The sequence below is a fragment of the Capra hircus genome, chromosome 2 (genome assembly GCF_001704415.2).
Source record: "Capra hircus breed San Clemente chromosome 2, ASM170441v1, whole genome shotgun sequence".
Taxonomy (NCBI): Eukaryota; Metazoa; Chordata; class Mammalia; order Artiodactyla; family Bovidae; genus Capra; species Capra hircus.
Genome location: NC_030809.1, coordinates 118,026,388 through 118,042,497, shown reverse-complemented (window position 1 = coordinate 118,042,497; position 16,110 = coordinate 118,026,388). Strand labels below are relative to the sequence as shown.

The 16,110-nt window shown below is 42.2% G+C and overlaps 1 protein-coding gene across 1 annotated transcript in view; it reads left to right on the top strand.

Annotated features, from left to right (window-relative positions):
- TTN (titin) overlaps window positions 1-16,110 on the top strand; it is a 274,875-nt gene that overhangs the window by 203,628 nt on the left and 55,137 nt on the right. The window contains exons 273-296 of the mRNA XM_018065217.1: window positions 643-793; window positions 884-1,165; window positions 2,420-2,722; window positions 3,212-3,514; window positions 3,616-3,897; window positions 4,004-4,303; window positions 4,397-4,699; window positions 4,795-5,103; window positions 5,218-5,499; window positions 5,620-5,919; window positions 6,003-6,296; window positions 6,403-9,369; window positions 9,697-10,017; window positions 10,113-10,397; window positions 10,496-10,795; window positions 11,108-11,410; window positions 11,848-12,123; window positions 12,228-12,527; window positions 12,620-12,922; window positions 13,076-13,375; window positions 13,864-14,151; window positions 14,513-14,809; window positions 14,898-15,200; window positions 15,297-15,602. Of these exons, the coding sequence (XP_017920706.1) occupies window positions 643-793; window positions 884-1,165; window positions 2,420-2,722; window positions 3,212-3,514; window positions 3,616-3,897; window positions 4,004-4,303; window positions 4,397-4,699; window positions 4,795-5,103; window positions 5,218-5,499; window positions 5,620-5,919; window positions 6,003-6,296; window positions 6,403-9,369; window positions 9,697-10,017; window positions 10,113-10,397; window positions 10,496-10,795; window positions 11,108-11,410; window positions 11,848-12,123; window positions 12,228-12,527; window positions 12,620-12,922; window positions 13,076-13,375; window positions 13,864-14,151; window positions 14,513-14,809; window positions 14,898-15,200; window positions 15,297-15,602 (9,658 nt within the window). The remainder of the gene's footprint in view (window positions 1-642; window positions 794-883; window positions 1,166-2,419; window positions 2,723-3,211; window positions 3,515-3,615; window positions 3,898-4,003; window positions 4,304-4,396; window positions 4,700-4,794; window positions 5,104-5,217; window positions 5,500-5,619; window positions 5,920-6,002; window positions 6,297-6,402; window positions 9,370-9,696; window positions 10,018-10,112; window positions 10,398-10,495; window positions 10,796-11,107; window positions 11,411-11,847; window positions 12,124-12,227; window positions 12,528-12,619; window positions 12,923-13,075; window positions 13,376-13,863; window positions 14,152-14,512; window positions 14,810-14,897; window positions 15,201-15,296; window positions 15,603-16,110) is intronic.

Sequence of the window (16,110 nt, the reverse complement as noted above, 5' to 3'; positions counted from 1 at the left end):
AATTGCTAAGTCGTGTCCGACTCTTTATGCGCCTCTGGACTGTAGCCCCCCAGGCTTCTCTCCATGGGATTTCCCAGATAAGAATACTGGAGGGGGTTGCCTTTTTCTTTCCAGATCTTCCTGACTCAGGGATCACACCTGCGTCTCCTGCATTGGCAGGCGGATTCTTTACCACTGAGCCACCAGTGAAGCCAGATGGTTCACTTCCCAAGCAGAGATGGAGCAGGATGACCCAAGATATCATTATATTGCTCAGAGTGGGACTCAGTTTAAAACTGATGAATTGTTTACTTATGGAAACTTTTTTCCATTTAGTATTTTCAGATTCCCAATGAATTCTGTGGTAAATAAAACCACAGATAAGAAAGCATTACTGTATTCTAGTGGCTTCCTAGGTAGCACAATGGTAAAGAGCCCACTTCCTGGGCAGGAGACATAAGAGACAATGGGTTAGATCCTTAGGCTAGGAAGAGGCCCTGGAGGAGGAAAGGCAACCCCCTCCAGTATTCTTGCCTGGAAAATCCCATGGACAGAGGAGCCTGGCAGGCTACAGTCCATCAGGTAGTCCAAAAGTCAGACATAACTGAGCACGCATGTCACACACTGTATTCTAATCATAAAATGGCTGTGACTTTTCCCTAGGCTAAAGATAAAGAAGTGAGAGGAACCAAACTTGTTGTGACAGGATTGAAAGAAGGAGCATTCTACAAATTTAGAGTTAGAGCAGTCAACATTGCCGGCATTGGAGAACCTGGAGAAGTCACAGATGCTATTGAAATGAAGGATAGACTTGGTAATTACTGATGTTTCTATTATTTTATCAATGTTTGCATTTTGGATTGGAAATGAAAAGCACACTTACTATTTTTAAATTGTTTTCCAGAATTACCTGACCTTCAGTTAGATGCCAGCGTCAGAGATAGAATTGTAGTCCATGCTGGAGGGGTGATTCGGATCATCGCCTATGTGTCTGGAAAGCCTCCTCCAACTGTTACCTGGAACATGAATGAAAGAGCTTTACCTCAAGAGGCCACTATTGAGAGCACAGCCATTAGCTCATCCATGGTCATCAAGAATTGCCAGAGGAGCCACCAAGGCGTCTATTCTCTTCTTGCTAAAAATGCAGCAGGGGAAAGAAAGAAGACAATTATCGTTGATGTATTAGGTAAAAACTGAGTTTGTCCACACATCTTTTAAAAATAACATTTTATTTCAGCTACAAGAAAGATGTACTATTAAGAAAACTATATTACAAATATTTTGGAAAATAAGAGAAATTACCTACAATCCCGTTGACCTCTATTATTAGCATTTCTTAAAATTCCCTCCTTACTATTTATCTAATATATACTTTAACATGGCTATACTCCTACTATGAAGTCCTGTATGTTGCCTTTTTTATATAGCATGCTACCATAAGCATTTACTGTATTATCATATAGTCTTCATAAAAGCAACTTTCCTGCAAATGTCCAAGAATGTTTAACAGTTTGCTAATAAGACTGACCATTTTTCACATCATAGGACCTGCTATTTATTATAATAATGCAAAAATCCCTTTGAAGCTGTCCACATTCTAATCAAAGAGAAGCATCATATTGGATTATCAATATTGCATTTCTAGTCCCTGAATACTGACTTGAACTCTGCAGGGCTTGTTCCCACCTCTCTCTGACTGCTCTCTTCCAGTGATTTGCTCAGAAAGTGAAGCCTTCCCACTCAGATCTCTCTCTCAGCATGTCTTTAGGCTCAGCCATACTCCAAACACCCAATTCTTATGTTAAAATAACCAGTTCTCTATTGAGCATAATTCATATTATGAAACTGGTTTGTTTTATTAATGAAAATGGCATGAAGAAACAATCTCATTGAGCAATTCTTCTGTCCAATGGCTGTTACTTTACAAACTGGTGTATTTCCAGGTTAAACTGCAACCATCTGTCTCACGGGTCATTCTGAGATTTGGGGTCTTCTGTGCTACTCAGGTTCACTGATCACCCTGATAAAACTGTCTTCCCCCTTTTCCTTCTGGAGAGTAAACTAAACACAAAAAATAGTCATGCTGCTCCTCACCCTTCTCCCGTCTCCCTCTGTGCACTTTCCTCCCAACATCACCCTCTTATCTGACTCACAAATTACTAAAAAATTTTTATATATGTGTGTGTGTGTATGTATATAAAACTGTTCCATAAGTCTCTGTTAAAACAGGGGCAATCAGTAACTACCGCTAACTTTATTTTAAAATATGGTTGGATATAGACATCAGGAAAGAAAGAAAAAACAAACCTTAATAAACACAAAATCTTATTTTTTTCATAACAGTATTTTTGTCTCCCTTTTAAAAACAGAAGGTAACAAATATTGAGCCCTATAGTTCATTGAAGTCAAACAACTAGAAACCTTCCCCTCTTATTTCTAGATGTACCAGGTCCTGTTGGAATACCATTCCTGGCTCACAACCTGACCAATGACTCCTGCAAGCTGACATGGTTCTCACCAGAAGATGATGGAGGCTCTCCCATCACCAATTATGTCATTGAAAAGCGGGAAGCTGACCGCAGGGCATGGACCCCAGTGACATACACAGTTACCCGACACAATGCTACCGTCCAGGGTCTCATTCAAGGAAAAGCCTACTTTTTCCGAATTGCGGCTGAAAATAGTATTGGCATGGGCCCATTTGTTGAGACCACAGATGCTATTGTCATAAGAGATCCAATCAGTAAGTACAGTTTAAAACAATTTCATCCTTAATCACTTCTTCACTCATTTAATCAAAGACTGTAGTGACAAAATAGATGTATAAATAAATGCCAAACATTTCTTTCATTTGCCAGATACTCAGTATCTGATGTTGGTTCTATTTGAATGTGACTGTGAAAGAGGTTATGGGAATACATATGCCTCAGATCCTTCCATATAATACTGCACTTTTAAAATTTTCACTTAATGGCATAAACATGAAGCAGTTTCCTAACTCTGAAACTACCAGCTCTGGAGAACTTTCCTGAATTACCTGGTCTCAATTAACCTCTGTTTTGTCATCTGGAAATCAGACTGTATTGGATCCCTTTTAGCTACTCATTTTATGTTGAGAGCGCTTTCGTCACTTACCAATAGTTTAATGTTTAAATGCAATCCTCAGAAAGTAATATTTACCACATTCTCCTACATTTTTCACATTTGTCTCACTGTCACTCCACACCTGTAGCTGTGCCAGAGCGTCCTGAAGACCTGGAAGTCAAAGAAGTTACCAAAGACTCTGTCACGTTGACTTGGAATCCCCCTAAGTATGATGGCGGATCTGAAATCATCAACTATGTCCTGGAAAGCCGTCTCATTGGAACTGAGAAGTTCCACAAAGTTACAAGTGACAACTTGATGAGCCGGAAATACACTGTGAAAGGCTTAAAAGAAGGTGATACCTATGAGTACCGTGTCAGCGCTGTCAATATTGTTGGACAAGGCAAACCATCATTTTGCACCAAGCCAATCACTTGCAAGGATGAGCTGGGTATGTGTCAAATGCAGCTTACACTCTGAAAACTTGTACGCATGCAGATTTACTGTAAGACCTCAGTCAGACTGATTTGCCTTTATCATTATACATTTCAGCTCCTCCAACGCTTGACCTCGACTTCAGAGATAAGCTCATAGTCCGAGTTGGTGAAGCGTTCGCCCTCACTGGCCGTTACTCAGGCAAACCAAAGCCTAAAGTTTCTTGGTTCAAAGATGAAGCTGATGTGCTGGAAGATGACCGCACTCATATAAAGACCACCCCGACAACGCTTGCTCTAGAGAAGCTCAAGGCCAAGCGTTCAGATTCTGGCAAATACTGTGTGGTTGTGGAGAACAGTACAGGCTCCAGGAAGGGTGTCTGTCAAGTTAATGTTGTTGGTAAGTATTATTTAGCAAGTATGAGAAACATTCTGTTCTTTCCGGAGCAGAAGTGGAAATAACATTTTGTGCTGTGTTTTTTTTTTTTTTTTTTTCTTTTATTCAGACCGTCCTGGACCACCAGTAGGACCAGTTATTTTTGATGAGGTGACAAAAGATTACATGGTTATCTCTTGGAAGCCACCTTTAGATGATGGAGGCAGTGAAATTACCAATTACATTATTGAGAAGAAGGAGGTGGGCAAAGACGTTTGGATGCCTGTGACATCTGCAAGTGCCAAAACAACATGCAAAGTTTCTAAACTGCTTGAAGGAAAAGATTATATTTTCCGGATACATGCTGAAAACCTGTATGGAATAAGTGATCCTCTGGTGTCTGATTCAATGAAAGCCAAAGATCGCTTCAGTATGCATCGTATTTCTTTTCAGTGATTTAATGTTTGCTGTTGTTAACAGGAAGAATTAAATCTCTAACACATTGTGCTAATGTTTGTTTTAGGGGTTCCTGATGCACCTGACCAGCCAATCGTTACAGAAGTTACCAAAGACTCTGCATTAGTCTCCTGGAACCAGCCACATGATGGAGGAAAGCCCATCACAAACTACATCCTGGAAAAGAGGGAAACTATGTCCAAACGATGGGCTAGAGTTACCAAAGAGCCTATCCATCCACACACTAAATTTAGGGTTCCTGATCTTCTAGAGGGGTGTCACTATGAATTCCGGGTTTCTGCAGAAAATGAAATTGGTATTGGAGACCCAAGTCCACCATCCAAACCAGTCTTTGCTAAAGACCCAATTGGTATAGCACTAAAGCATTCTTTCAGCTTTCATTTTATCTGAGTTTGTTTCCAGCTATATTCTAACTCTGTTTTGATTTTCTCTTTTGTTATGTAGCTAAACCAAGTCCACCTGTTAATCCTGAAGCAATAGATACAACATGTAATTCAGTTGATCTAACCTGGCAACCACCACGTCGTGATGGTGGGAGCAAGATTCTGGGTTACATTGTTGAGTACCAGAAAGTTGGAGATGAAGAATGGAAAAGAGCCAATCACACTCCTGAGTCTTGTCCTGAAACTAACTATAAAGTGACCGGTCTTCGGGATGGTCAATCCTATAAGTTCAGAGTAATAGCAGTTAATGCAGCTGGCGAGTCAGATCCAGCTCATGTTCCTGAGCCAGTGCTAGTAAAAGACAGGCTCGGTGAGTACAGACATTCTCAGTTGCCTCTGCAAGGAAGACAGGTTTCATTGTCTATGCTTAACTGTAAAATACATGAACAAAGCAAATCTGAAAGTACCATTCTCTTTATTCTAGAACCCCCCGAGTTGATTCTTGATGCCAACATGGCAAGAGAACAACACATAAGGGTTGGTGATACTCTAAGGCTTAGTGCCATCATCAAAGGAGTGCCGTTCCCAAAAGTAACCTGGAAAAAGGAAGACAGAGAGGCTCCAACTAAAGCAAGAATTGATGTTACTCCAGTTGGCAGCAAGCTTGAAATTCGTAATGCTGCCCATGAAGATGGTGGCATTTACTCCTTAACAGTGGAGAATCCAGCTGGTTCAAAAACTGTCTCAGTAAAAGTACTCGTATTAGGTAAGAATTTTAGTGCTCGTGATGTCCTTAATGCAATAACATATAAATGTAACTCAGTACATTTTGAGTTCTTAGCTGGATCAAATCACTTACATAACTGTGTTATTTAACACTTTTCAGATAAGCCTGGGCCACCTAGAGATCTGGAAGTCAGTGAAATAAGGAAAGATTCTTGTTACCTTACTTGGAAGGAACCCCTGGACGATGGTGGTTCTGTTATTACAAATTATGTGGTTGAGAGGAAAGATGTTGCCAGTGCCCAGTGGTCACCTCTTTCAACTACATCAAAGAAAAAGAGTCACTTGGCTAAGCATCTTAATGAAGGCAATCAGTATGTCTTCCGAGTCGCTGCTGAGAACCAGTATGGACGTGGTCCCTTTGTAGAAACACCTAAACCCATCAAAGCTGTGGATCCCCTACGTAAGTTGCTCTCTTTGGATACAAAAGTACTGTTTGACTGTCTTTGAGAATATTGTTTATTCATCATAACTTCTTCTGAAAAGATCCCCCAGGGCCACCCAAGAACCTACACCATGTGGATGTTGACAAGACTGAAGTCTCCCTTGTTTGGAATAAGCCAGACCGCGATGGTGGCTCTCCAATCACAGGATATTTGGTAGAATATCAGGAAGAGGGCACCGAAGACTGGATTAAGTTCAAGACTGTGACAAACTTGGAGTGTGTTGTTACTGGACTACAACAAGGAAAGACCTATAGATTCCGGGTAAAAGCTGAAAACATTGTGGGTCTTGGTCTCCCTGACACAACTATCCCAATAGAATGTCAAGAAAAACTAGGTAAATTTTAGATTGGCACCATTTTTTTCTTTTTAAAATTATTTATATTGTGATATTATCCATATCATCAAAAGCAAAATCTTATTTCCTCGTGTTTACTTTCCAGTGCCTCCATCTGTGGAGCTGGATGTGAAATTAATTGAAGGCCTTGTGGTAAAAGCCGGAACTACAGTCAGATTCCCTGCCATTATAAGAGGCGTGCCCATTCCTACTGCAAAGTGGACAACCGATGGGAATGAGATTAAAACAGATGAACACTATACAGTTGAGACTGACAGCTTCTCGTCAGTACTCACCATTAAGAACTGCTTAAGGAAAGACACCGGGGAATATCAGATCACAGTGTCCAATGCAGCTGGCACCAAAACAGTAGCTGTACATCTTACTGTTCTTGATGTTCCTGGTCCACCAACAGGCCCTATTAATATCCTGGAAGTTACCCCTGAATATATGACCATATCATGGCAGCCACCTAAGGATGATGGAGGAAGCCCTGTGATAAATTACATCGTTGAGAAAAAAGACACAAAGAAAGATACATGGGGTGTGGTATCTTCAGGTAGCAGCAAGACAAAGTTGAAAGTCCCACACCTGCAAAAGGGATATGAATATGTCTTCCGAGTGAAAGCAGAGAATAAGATTGGTATCGGCCCTCCTCTTGACTCTGTACCTACTGTTGCTAAACATAAATTTAGTCCTCCATCTCCTCCTGGTAAACCAGTGGTTACTGACGTTACGGAAAATGCTGCAACAGTGGCGTGGACCCTGCCAAAATCTGATGGCGGGAGTCCAATAACTGGTTACTATCTGGAGCGTCGAGAAGTAACAGGCAAATGGGTGCGAGTCAACAAAACTCCTCTAGCGGACCTGAAGTTCAGAGTGACTGGACTCTATGAGGGAAATACATATGAGTTTAGAGTGTTTGCTGAGAATCTTGCAGGACTAAGCAATCCATCCCCAAGTTCTGATCCAATAAAAGCTTGCCGGCCCATCAAACCACCTGGACCACCTATTAATCCTAAGCTGAAAGACAAGACCAGAGAATCAGCTGATCTGGTATGGACAAAGCCTCTCAGCGATGGTGGTAGCCCCATTCTGGGCTATGTTGTAGAATGTCAGAAAGCTGGGACAACACAGTGGAACAGGATTAACAAAGATGAACTCATTAGGCAGTGTGCCTTTAGGGTACCTGGACTCATCGAAGGAAATGAATACAGATTCCGTATAAAGGCAGCTAACATTGTGGGAGAAGGAGAGCCACGCGAACTAGCAGAATCTGTAATTGCAAAGGACATCCTTCATCCTCCAGAAGTAGAACTTGACGTAACCTGTCGTGATGTCATCACCGTCAGAGTAGGCCAGACTATCCGCATTCTTGCTCGGGTCAAAGGCAGACCTGAACCAGACATAACTTGGTCCAAGGAAGGCAAAGCAGTGGTCCAGGATAAGCGGGTTAACATAATTCACGACCTACCTCGTGTTGAGTTACAAATTAAAGAAGCTGTTAGAGCTGATCATGGCAAGTACATCATCTCGGCCAAGAACAGCAGTGGACACGCCCAGGGTTTTGCTATCGTTAATGTCCTTGACAGACCCGGGCCTTGCCAGAATTTAAAGGTCACCAATGTAACCAAAGAGAACTGTACAATTTCTTGGGAAAACCCACTAGACAATGGTGGCTCAGAAATAACAAACTTTATAGTGGAATATCGCAAACCAAATCAGAAAGGCTGGTCAATTGTCGCCTCAGATGTCACTAAGCGATTAATCAAGGCCAACCTCTTAGCCAACAACGAATACTATTTCCGAGTTTGTGCAGAGAATAAAGTAGGTGTTGGGCCAACCATTGAAACCAAAACTCCGATTCTGGCTATTAACCCTATTGATAGACCAGGGGAGCCCGAAAACCTTCATATTGCAGATAAAGGAAAGACATTTGTCTATCTAAAATGGAGGCGGCCTGATTATGATGGTGGTAGCCCAAATCTATCATATCACGTTGAACGGAGGCTGAAGGGCTCTCCTGACTGGGAAAGAGTGCATAAAGGAAGCATTAAAGAAACCCACTACATGGTTGACAAATGTGTTGAAAACCAGATTTATGAGTTCAGAGTGCAAACAAAGAATGAAGGTGGGGAAAGTGACTGGGTAAAGACAGAGGAAGTTGTTGTGAAGGAAGACCTACAGAAACCAGTACTCGATCTGAAATTAAGTGGTGTGCTCACTGTCAAAGCAGGAGACACCATTCGACTTGAGGCAGGTGTTAGAGGCAAACCGTTTCCAGAAGTTTCATGGACCAAGGACAAAGATGCTACAGACTTAACAAGATCACCAAGGGTCAAGATTGACACCAGCGGTGATTCGTCTAAATTTTCTCTCACTAAAGCGAAGCGAAGTGATGGTGGTAAATACGTAATTACAGCAACTAACACGGCTGGCAGTTTCGTGGCCTTTGCCACTGTGAATGTTTTAGATAAGCCTGGCCCTGTAAGAAATCTGAAAATTACTGATGTGTGTAGTGACAGGTGTTCTCTTCGCTGGGATCCACCGGAGGATGATGGTGGCTGTGAGATCCAAAATTATATTTTAGAAAAATGTGAGAGCAAGAGAATGGTTTGGTCCACCTTTTCCTCTACTATCTTAACTCCTGGTACTACAGTAACACGTCTCATAGAAGGAAATGAATATATCTTCAGAGTCCGTGCAGAAAATAAGATAGGCACAGGACCTCCAACAGAAACTAAGCCAGTCATTGCGAAAACCAAATATGATAAACCTGGTCGCCCTGATCCCCCAGAAGTCACTAAAGTAAGCAAAGAAGAGATGACCGTGGTTTGGACGCCACCTGAATATGATGGTGGAAAGTCCATCACAGGATACTATTTGGAGAAAAAGGAAAAACATTCAGTGCGATGGGTCCCTGTCAACAAGAGTGCAGTTCCCGAGAGACGTCTGAAAGTACAGAATCTCCTTCCAGGACATGAGTATCAGTTCCGTGTCAAGGCAGAAAATGAAGTTGGAATTGGAGAACCAAGCTTGCCATCAAGACCAGTGGTGGCAAAAGACCCCATAGGTATGATGTTCTTGTTTTTCTCTGGTATTATATCAACTCTTAATCTCAAATGCAGAGGTATTAGACAAGTAAGTTAAATCCACAACATCAAAACTTTATCTTAGCCAGTATTTTTCCAAATAGATCTTTTACCAAACCACCTAAAATATACGAACAATGGTAGATTCTAAATTTACAAAGGAAAATAAGGAGGACTTGGTTAGCAACTGAGAAATTGAATGTACTATCTGTGGTTAATTAAGAATAGACTGTATAAAATTATATATTAACATATCACTAGTAGTGGTTAACCAAATGTAAATTTATTCTTACGTAATTTACTTTCAGAACCACCTGGTCCACCGACCAATCTCAAAGTGGTTGATACAACCAAAAGTTCCATAACTCTTGGTTGGGGAAAACCAGTGTATGATGGTGGTGCACCAATCATTGGCTATGTTGTGGAAATGAGACCTAAAAAAGCAGACATGTCACCGGATGAAGGCTGGAAAAGGTGCAATGCTGCAGCGCAACTTGTCCGCATGGAATTCACTGTGACCAGCTTGGATGAAAACCAGGAATATGAGTTCAGGGTTTGTGCCCAAAACCAAGTTGGCATCGGGCGCCCTGCAGAACTAAAGGATGCTATTAAACCTAAAGAAATCCTAGGTGAGGCCCTAGGTTGTCACTTGGTTTATTGTTTCACTTCTCACATGACTTCCCCACATTCTGAAGTCAACTAATGGCCTTCATGTCATTTGTAGAACCTCCGGAGATTGACTTGGATGCCAGCATGAGAAAACTGGTCACCGTGAGGGCAGGATGCCCCATCCGACTATTTGCCATAGTGAGAGGGCGACCAGCCCCTAAGGTCACCTGGAGAAAAGTGGGTATTGATAATGTGGTCAGAAAGGGACAGGTCGATTTGGTTGACACCATGGCCTTCCTTGTCATCCCCAATTCTACGCGTGACGACTCAGGAAAATACTCTTTGACGCTTGTGAACCCAGCAGGAGAAAAGGCCGTGTTTGTGAATGTCAGAGTATTAGGTGGGTAGTGAAAAACTGTCTTCTTCCCCTTCAAAAATCTCCTTAGTTAATCAGGAGGCTGAGGGAACTCATATATCTAATCTTGTGGTTCTTTACAGATACCCCTGGGCCCGTGTCTGATTTAAAAGTTTCAGATGTCACTAAAACATCATGCCACATTTCCTGGGGCCCTCCTGAGAATGATGGCGGGAGCCAGGTGACACATTATATTGTGGAGAAACGTGAGGCCGAGAGAAAGACATGGTCGACAGTCACCCCAGAAGTGAAGAAAACGAGCTTCCATGTCACCAATCTTGTCCCCGGGACAGAATATTTCTTCAGAGTGACTGCTGTCAATGAGTATGGCCCTGGTGTCCCAACAGATGTCCCCAAACCAGTGCTTGCAACAGACCCTCTAAGTAAGTCACATCCTTTCTCCCCTCTCTTAACCCCAGTCCCCGACTTCAATCAAGTCAAGACACCAAACAGTTACCAGATACCAAAACCCTAAAGGGCTTTAACTCGTAGAAACCTACACAGCACAAAAGAATGTCTAACTCTCTCACTGAAGACTTTTGATCTGCCTCATCGAGTACTTTTTACTCTCAACAGCCCGAATCACATTTCCCACATACTTTGAAGCAGGTGGCATATGAAAACATTAATGTATATTACAAAGGGATGGATTTGGCGACCTGGACAGTTTTTTCTTAATCACGTTTTTCTTCCAGGTGAGCCGGATCCACCCAGGAAACTCGAGGTTACTGAAATGACAAAGAACAGCGCTGTATTAGCCTGGTTACCGCCCCTGCGTGATGGAGGCGCTAAAATCGACGGCTACATCGTTAGTTACAGGGAAGAGGAGCAGCCTGCAGATCGCTGGACAGAGTACTCAGTGGTGAAAGACCTCAGCCTGGTTGTCACTGGCCTCAAGGAAGGGAAGAAATACAAATTTAGAGTAGCGGCCAGAAATGCTGTGGGAGTCAGTTTGCCGAGAGAAGCTGAAGGCGTGTACGAAGCCAAAGAACAGCTGTGTAAGTGGACGCTGAGTCATTTTTATCACGTGATAACAGTTTACAAGAATTTTCTTTTGACATGGAAACATTTATCCCCGAAGAATCTAATTCCAGAAATACCTGAAATATAGGAGAGAATAGTGGTTTTCAAACATTTACACCCACAACGCATGGTAAAACAACTTAAATCATGACACAGTATACACATACATATATATATATATATATATAACTTTAAAAAGAAGTTTCTTAGAGCAACACCCATCCTTATTATGTATGCTAGACTCTGGTATTTTCAATTCAATTTCATTCTTTTTAAAAAATATTAGCAGTGATGCATCCCCTGGAACCTGCTAATGGGTTGTTATTCACCACTTGAAAAACACTAGTATAGTTCCTCATTAGAGGAAATTTAACCTCCCCACAAAATTAATGTATCTTCATCTTACTTTCAGTGCCACCCAAGATCCTCATGCCAGAGCAAATTACTATCAAAGCTGGAAAGAAACTCCGAATCGAAGCCCATGTGTATGGAAAGCCTAATCCGGTCTGTAAATGGAAAAAAGGAGAAGATGACGTTGTTACCTCCAGCCACCTGGCTGTGCATAAAGCAGACAATTCTTCAATTCTGATCATAAAAGATGTTACTAGGAAAGACAGCGGTTACTATAGCCTCACCGCAGAGAACAGTTCTGGGACAGACACTCAGAAAATCAAAGTCATCGTCATGGGTAGGTTCAGCATTAGACAAACAGCCATCCACATGTGAAGATCAGAAGCATTTTTTCCAGTCCCATTCCTATCCTTACCTTTTCTCTCCTCTTGGTTCATGCAGACGCTCCTGGACCCCCCCAGCCTCCGTTTGACATTTCTGACATAGACGCTGATGCCTGCTCCCTGTCCTGGCACATTCCTTTGGAGGACGGAGGCAGCAACATCACCAATTACATCGTGGAGAAGTGTGACGTGAGCCGAGGTGACTGGGTGACAGCGCTAGCGTCAGTGACAAAAACTAACTGCAGGGTTGGGAAACTGATCCCAGGCCAAGAGTACATCTTCCGGGTCCGTGCCGAGAATCGATTTGGCATTTCAGAGCCTCTCACGTCTCCCAAGATGGTGGCTAAGTTCCCATTTGGTATGTTCCTTTCAGGACGAAAAACTGAACTGTTTTCTTTCTAATCTGTTGCGTAGGCTGGAAACTGACATTTCCCTGGTCTTCGTCTCCAGGTGTTCCCAGTGAACCCAAGAACGCACGGGTCACTAAAGTCAACAAAGACTGCATCTTCGTGGCATGGGACAGGCCCGACAGCGACGGAGGGAGCCCCATCACTGGTTACCTGATTGAACGCAAAGAAAGAAACAGTTTGCTCTGGGTGAAAGCCAACGACACTCCTGTCCGGTCAACTGAATATCCCTGTGCTGGCCTGGTAGAAGGCCTTGAGTATTCATTCAGAATCTATGCCCTAAACAAAGCTGGATCCAGCCCACCCAGCAAACCAACTGAATATGTGACTGCAAGAACTCCAATTGGTAATTATTTTTTTAAGTATTATGACGACACATTTAAATCTTGGCATCTCTAAATGTTACTATTTCCATTCAGGAATATATTCTGGGTGATACAGTGAAAAAGAACATTTCTGCTGTTAAGACAAATGCTGAGAATATCTCTTTTGGTTCTAGATCCTCCTGGCAAGCCTGAAGTCATTGATGTTTCCAAGAGTACTGTATCTCTTGTCTGGGCTCGTCCTAAGCATGATGGAGGCAGCAAAATTATTGGCTATTTCGTAGAAGCTTGCAAACTTCCTGGTGATAAGTGGATACGGTGTAATACTTCACCTCACCAGATTCCCCAGGAAGAGTTCACAGTGACTGGCTTAGAAGAGAATGCTCAGTATCAATTCAGAGCAATTGCCAAGACCGCAGTAAATATTAGCCAGCCTTCTGAACCTTCCGATCCAGTGACTATCATGGCAGAAAGTGGTAAGATTCTGTTGGACATTCTAGGCAAAGGAAGACATCACTCATAATATATGTTTCCCCTAATAAAAAACTAAATCTACACCTATAAAAATAAGGACAAATAAAATGATAGGTACTTTGTATACAGACATTAAAAATTATGATTATAGAGAATCATAACAACATGTTAAACTAAAAAGATAGCAAACCGTGAAGACCACATACTTTTAACCATACACATGCACAGAAAGATGCCCCCGAAAAATGCACCAAAGTGATGAGAGTGAAGCTTTCAGGATGCTGGGATGGTGGATAATATCTTTCCTTTTTTTTATACTGTCAGCATTATCAAATTTTGGCATTAAACTTGTATTTCTTTTATAATGAATAGTTACTTTAAGAAAATCCCATCTTGAAAAAGATAGCCTATTTATTTCTCACTTTTACAAATAAGCATTATATAATATAGCTTTGCATATATTAAATCCCTTTATCTTACTTCTTTCCAGTGCCTCCCAGGATAGACCTGAGTGTGGCTATGAAATCTTTGCTTACTGTGAAAGCTGGAACCAACGTTTGCCTGGATGCTACTGTCTTTGGCAAACCGAAGCCCACAGTCTCTTGGAAGAAGGATGGCACACTGCTGAAACCATCGGAAGGGATCAAGATGGCCACGAAGCGGAACCTGTGCACCCTGGAGCTGTTCAGTGTGACCCGGAAAGACTCAGGGGACTACACCATCACTGCTGAAAACCCAAGTGGCTCCAAATCAGCTACTATCAAGCTCAAAGTATTAGGTAGCTGAAACACTTCACTAGACTCTCAGGCTTTACTTTGGTTAATGTGATGTCATAGAATTTGCAAAATAACATGTGAGAAAAGATACCTAACTTGATGTATCTTTTGTCATCATGGAATTATTCTCAACACAGAACAGTAGTGTTTTACAGCTGAAAAGACCATTAGAGATCACGTATTCCAGATACTTAATTTTAGATATGAGGAAATTAAGATCTGGAGAAAAGTAACTTGCAAGGTCATACGGGAAGTTAATGACAGTATAAAGACAGCAACCCGGGTCTCCAGTCCTCCACTCTGTTCATCCCCTATTTCATATGTTTGGGAAAAAGACTTAACTTTTCTTTCTTATCCTTTCAGATAAACCAGGTCCTCCAGCATCTGTTAAAATCAACAAAATGTATTCGGATCGTGCAATGCTTTCTTGGGAACCTCCTCTTGAAGATGGAGGCTCAGAAATCACCAACTACATTGTCGACAAACGTGAAACGAGCAGACCCAACTGGGCTCAAGTCTCTGCTACTGTGCCCATCACCAGCTGCAGTGTGGAGAAACTGATAGAGGGCCACGAGTACCAGTTCCGAATTTGTGCTGAAAATAAATACGGAGTGGGCGACCCAATCTTAACTGAGCCAGCAATTGCCAAAAACCCTTACGGTAAGAACGTTTTCCTGCAGTTTTTCATTCTGCTTTTTAAATATTACCTTTTAGACCGGGACATAAACCTGTCGGTTAACCTCTGCAGACCCTCCTGGACGCTGTGATCCCCCTGTTATTAGCAACGTAACCAAGGACCACATGACAGTCAGCTGGAAGCCCCCAGCAGATGACGGCGGCTCCCCCATCACCGGCTATTTGGTTGAAAAGCGGGAAACCCACGCAGTTAACTGGACTAAAGTCAACAGAAAACCTGTGATAGAAAGAACAATAAAAGCAACAGGTCTCCAAGAAGGCACAGAATATGAGTTCCGAGTTATAGCCATCAACAAGGCTGGACCAGGCAAACCCAGTGATGCCTCCAAAGCTGTTTATGCCCAAGATCCTCTGTGTAAGTTTTCATGGAAGAGTCCCACAGCTGTGTGATAATCAGCATTCAACAACCAGGAATGACGTTTTAATGAAATTTTTCTATTATCATCCTCAGATCCTCCTGGACCACCAGCTTTCCCCAAAGTATATGACACAACCCGGAGCTCTGTGAGTCTATCTTGGGGCAAGCCAGCCTATGACGGGGGCAGTCCTATCATTGGTTACCTTGTTGAAGTAAAACGAGCTGATTCGGATAACTGGGTGAGGTGCAATTTACCACAGAAGCTCCAGAAAACCCGCTTTGAGGTTACCGGCCTAATGGAAAACACAGAATACCAGTTCCGTGTGTATGCCGTTAATAAGATTGGATACAGTGACCCCAGCGATGTGCCCGACAAACACTGTCCCAAGGACATTTTAAGTAAGTATTACCAGGAGAAATATACAGAACTCTTTTCATCAGTCATACAGTAAGAAGGAATATATAGAACTCCTCTATGTAGATTTATTTATTTACAAGTTTTAGGGTTGGTAACTCTAGAAGTATGTTGTAGGAGAGCTGGGTTGGTATTTTATGGTACTGTATAACAAGCCAAATGGAAGGCAAGGTGATTCGTGGTTTTGAAATGCTTTTCTTACTTACCTGAGAATTTCCTGTCTTCAAAAGATTATGGAATATAGGGATTTTATTGAGAATAAAAAGTTGTTGTTTTTTTTTAAAAAACTAAGTAGTGAGCCATTTCGGAGAAGGAAATGGCAACCCTCTCCAGTACTCTTGCCTGGAGAATCCCAGGGACAGAGGAGCCTGGTGGGCTGCTGTCCATGGGGTCGCACAGAGTCAGACATGACTGAAGCGACTTAGCAGCAGCAGCAGTGAGCTATTTATTATTCTTAGGTTTTCATTTTCTCTTCTAATCCACCCCTCTCCA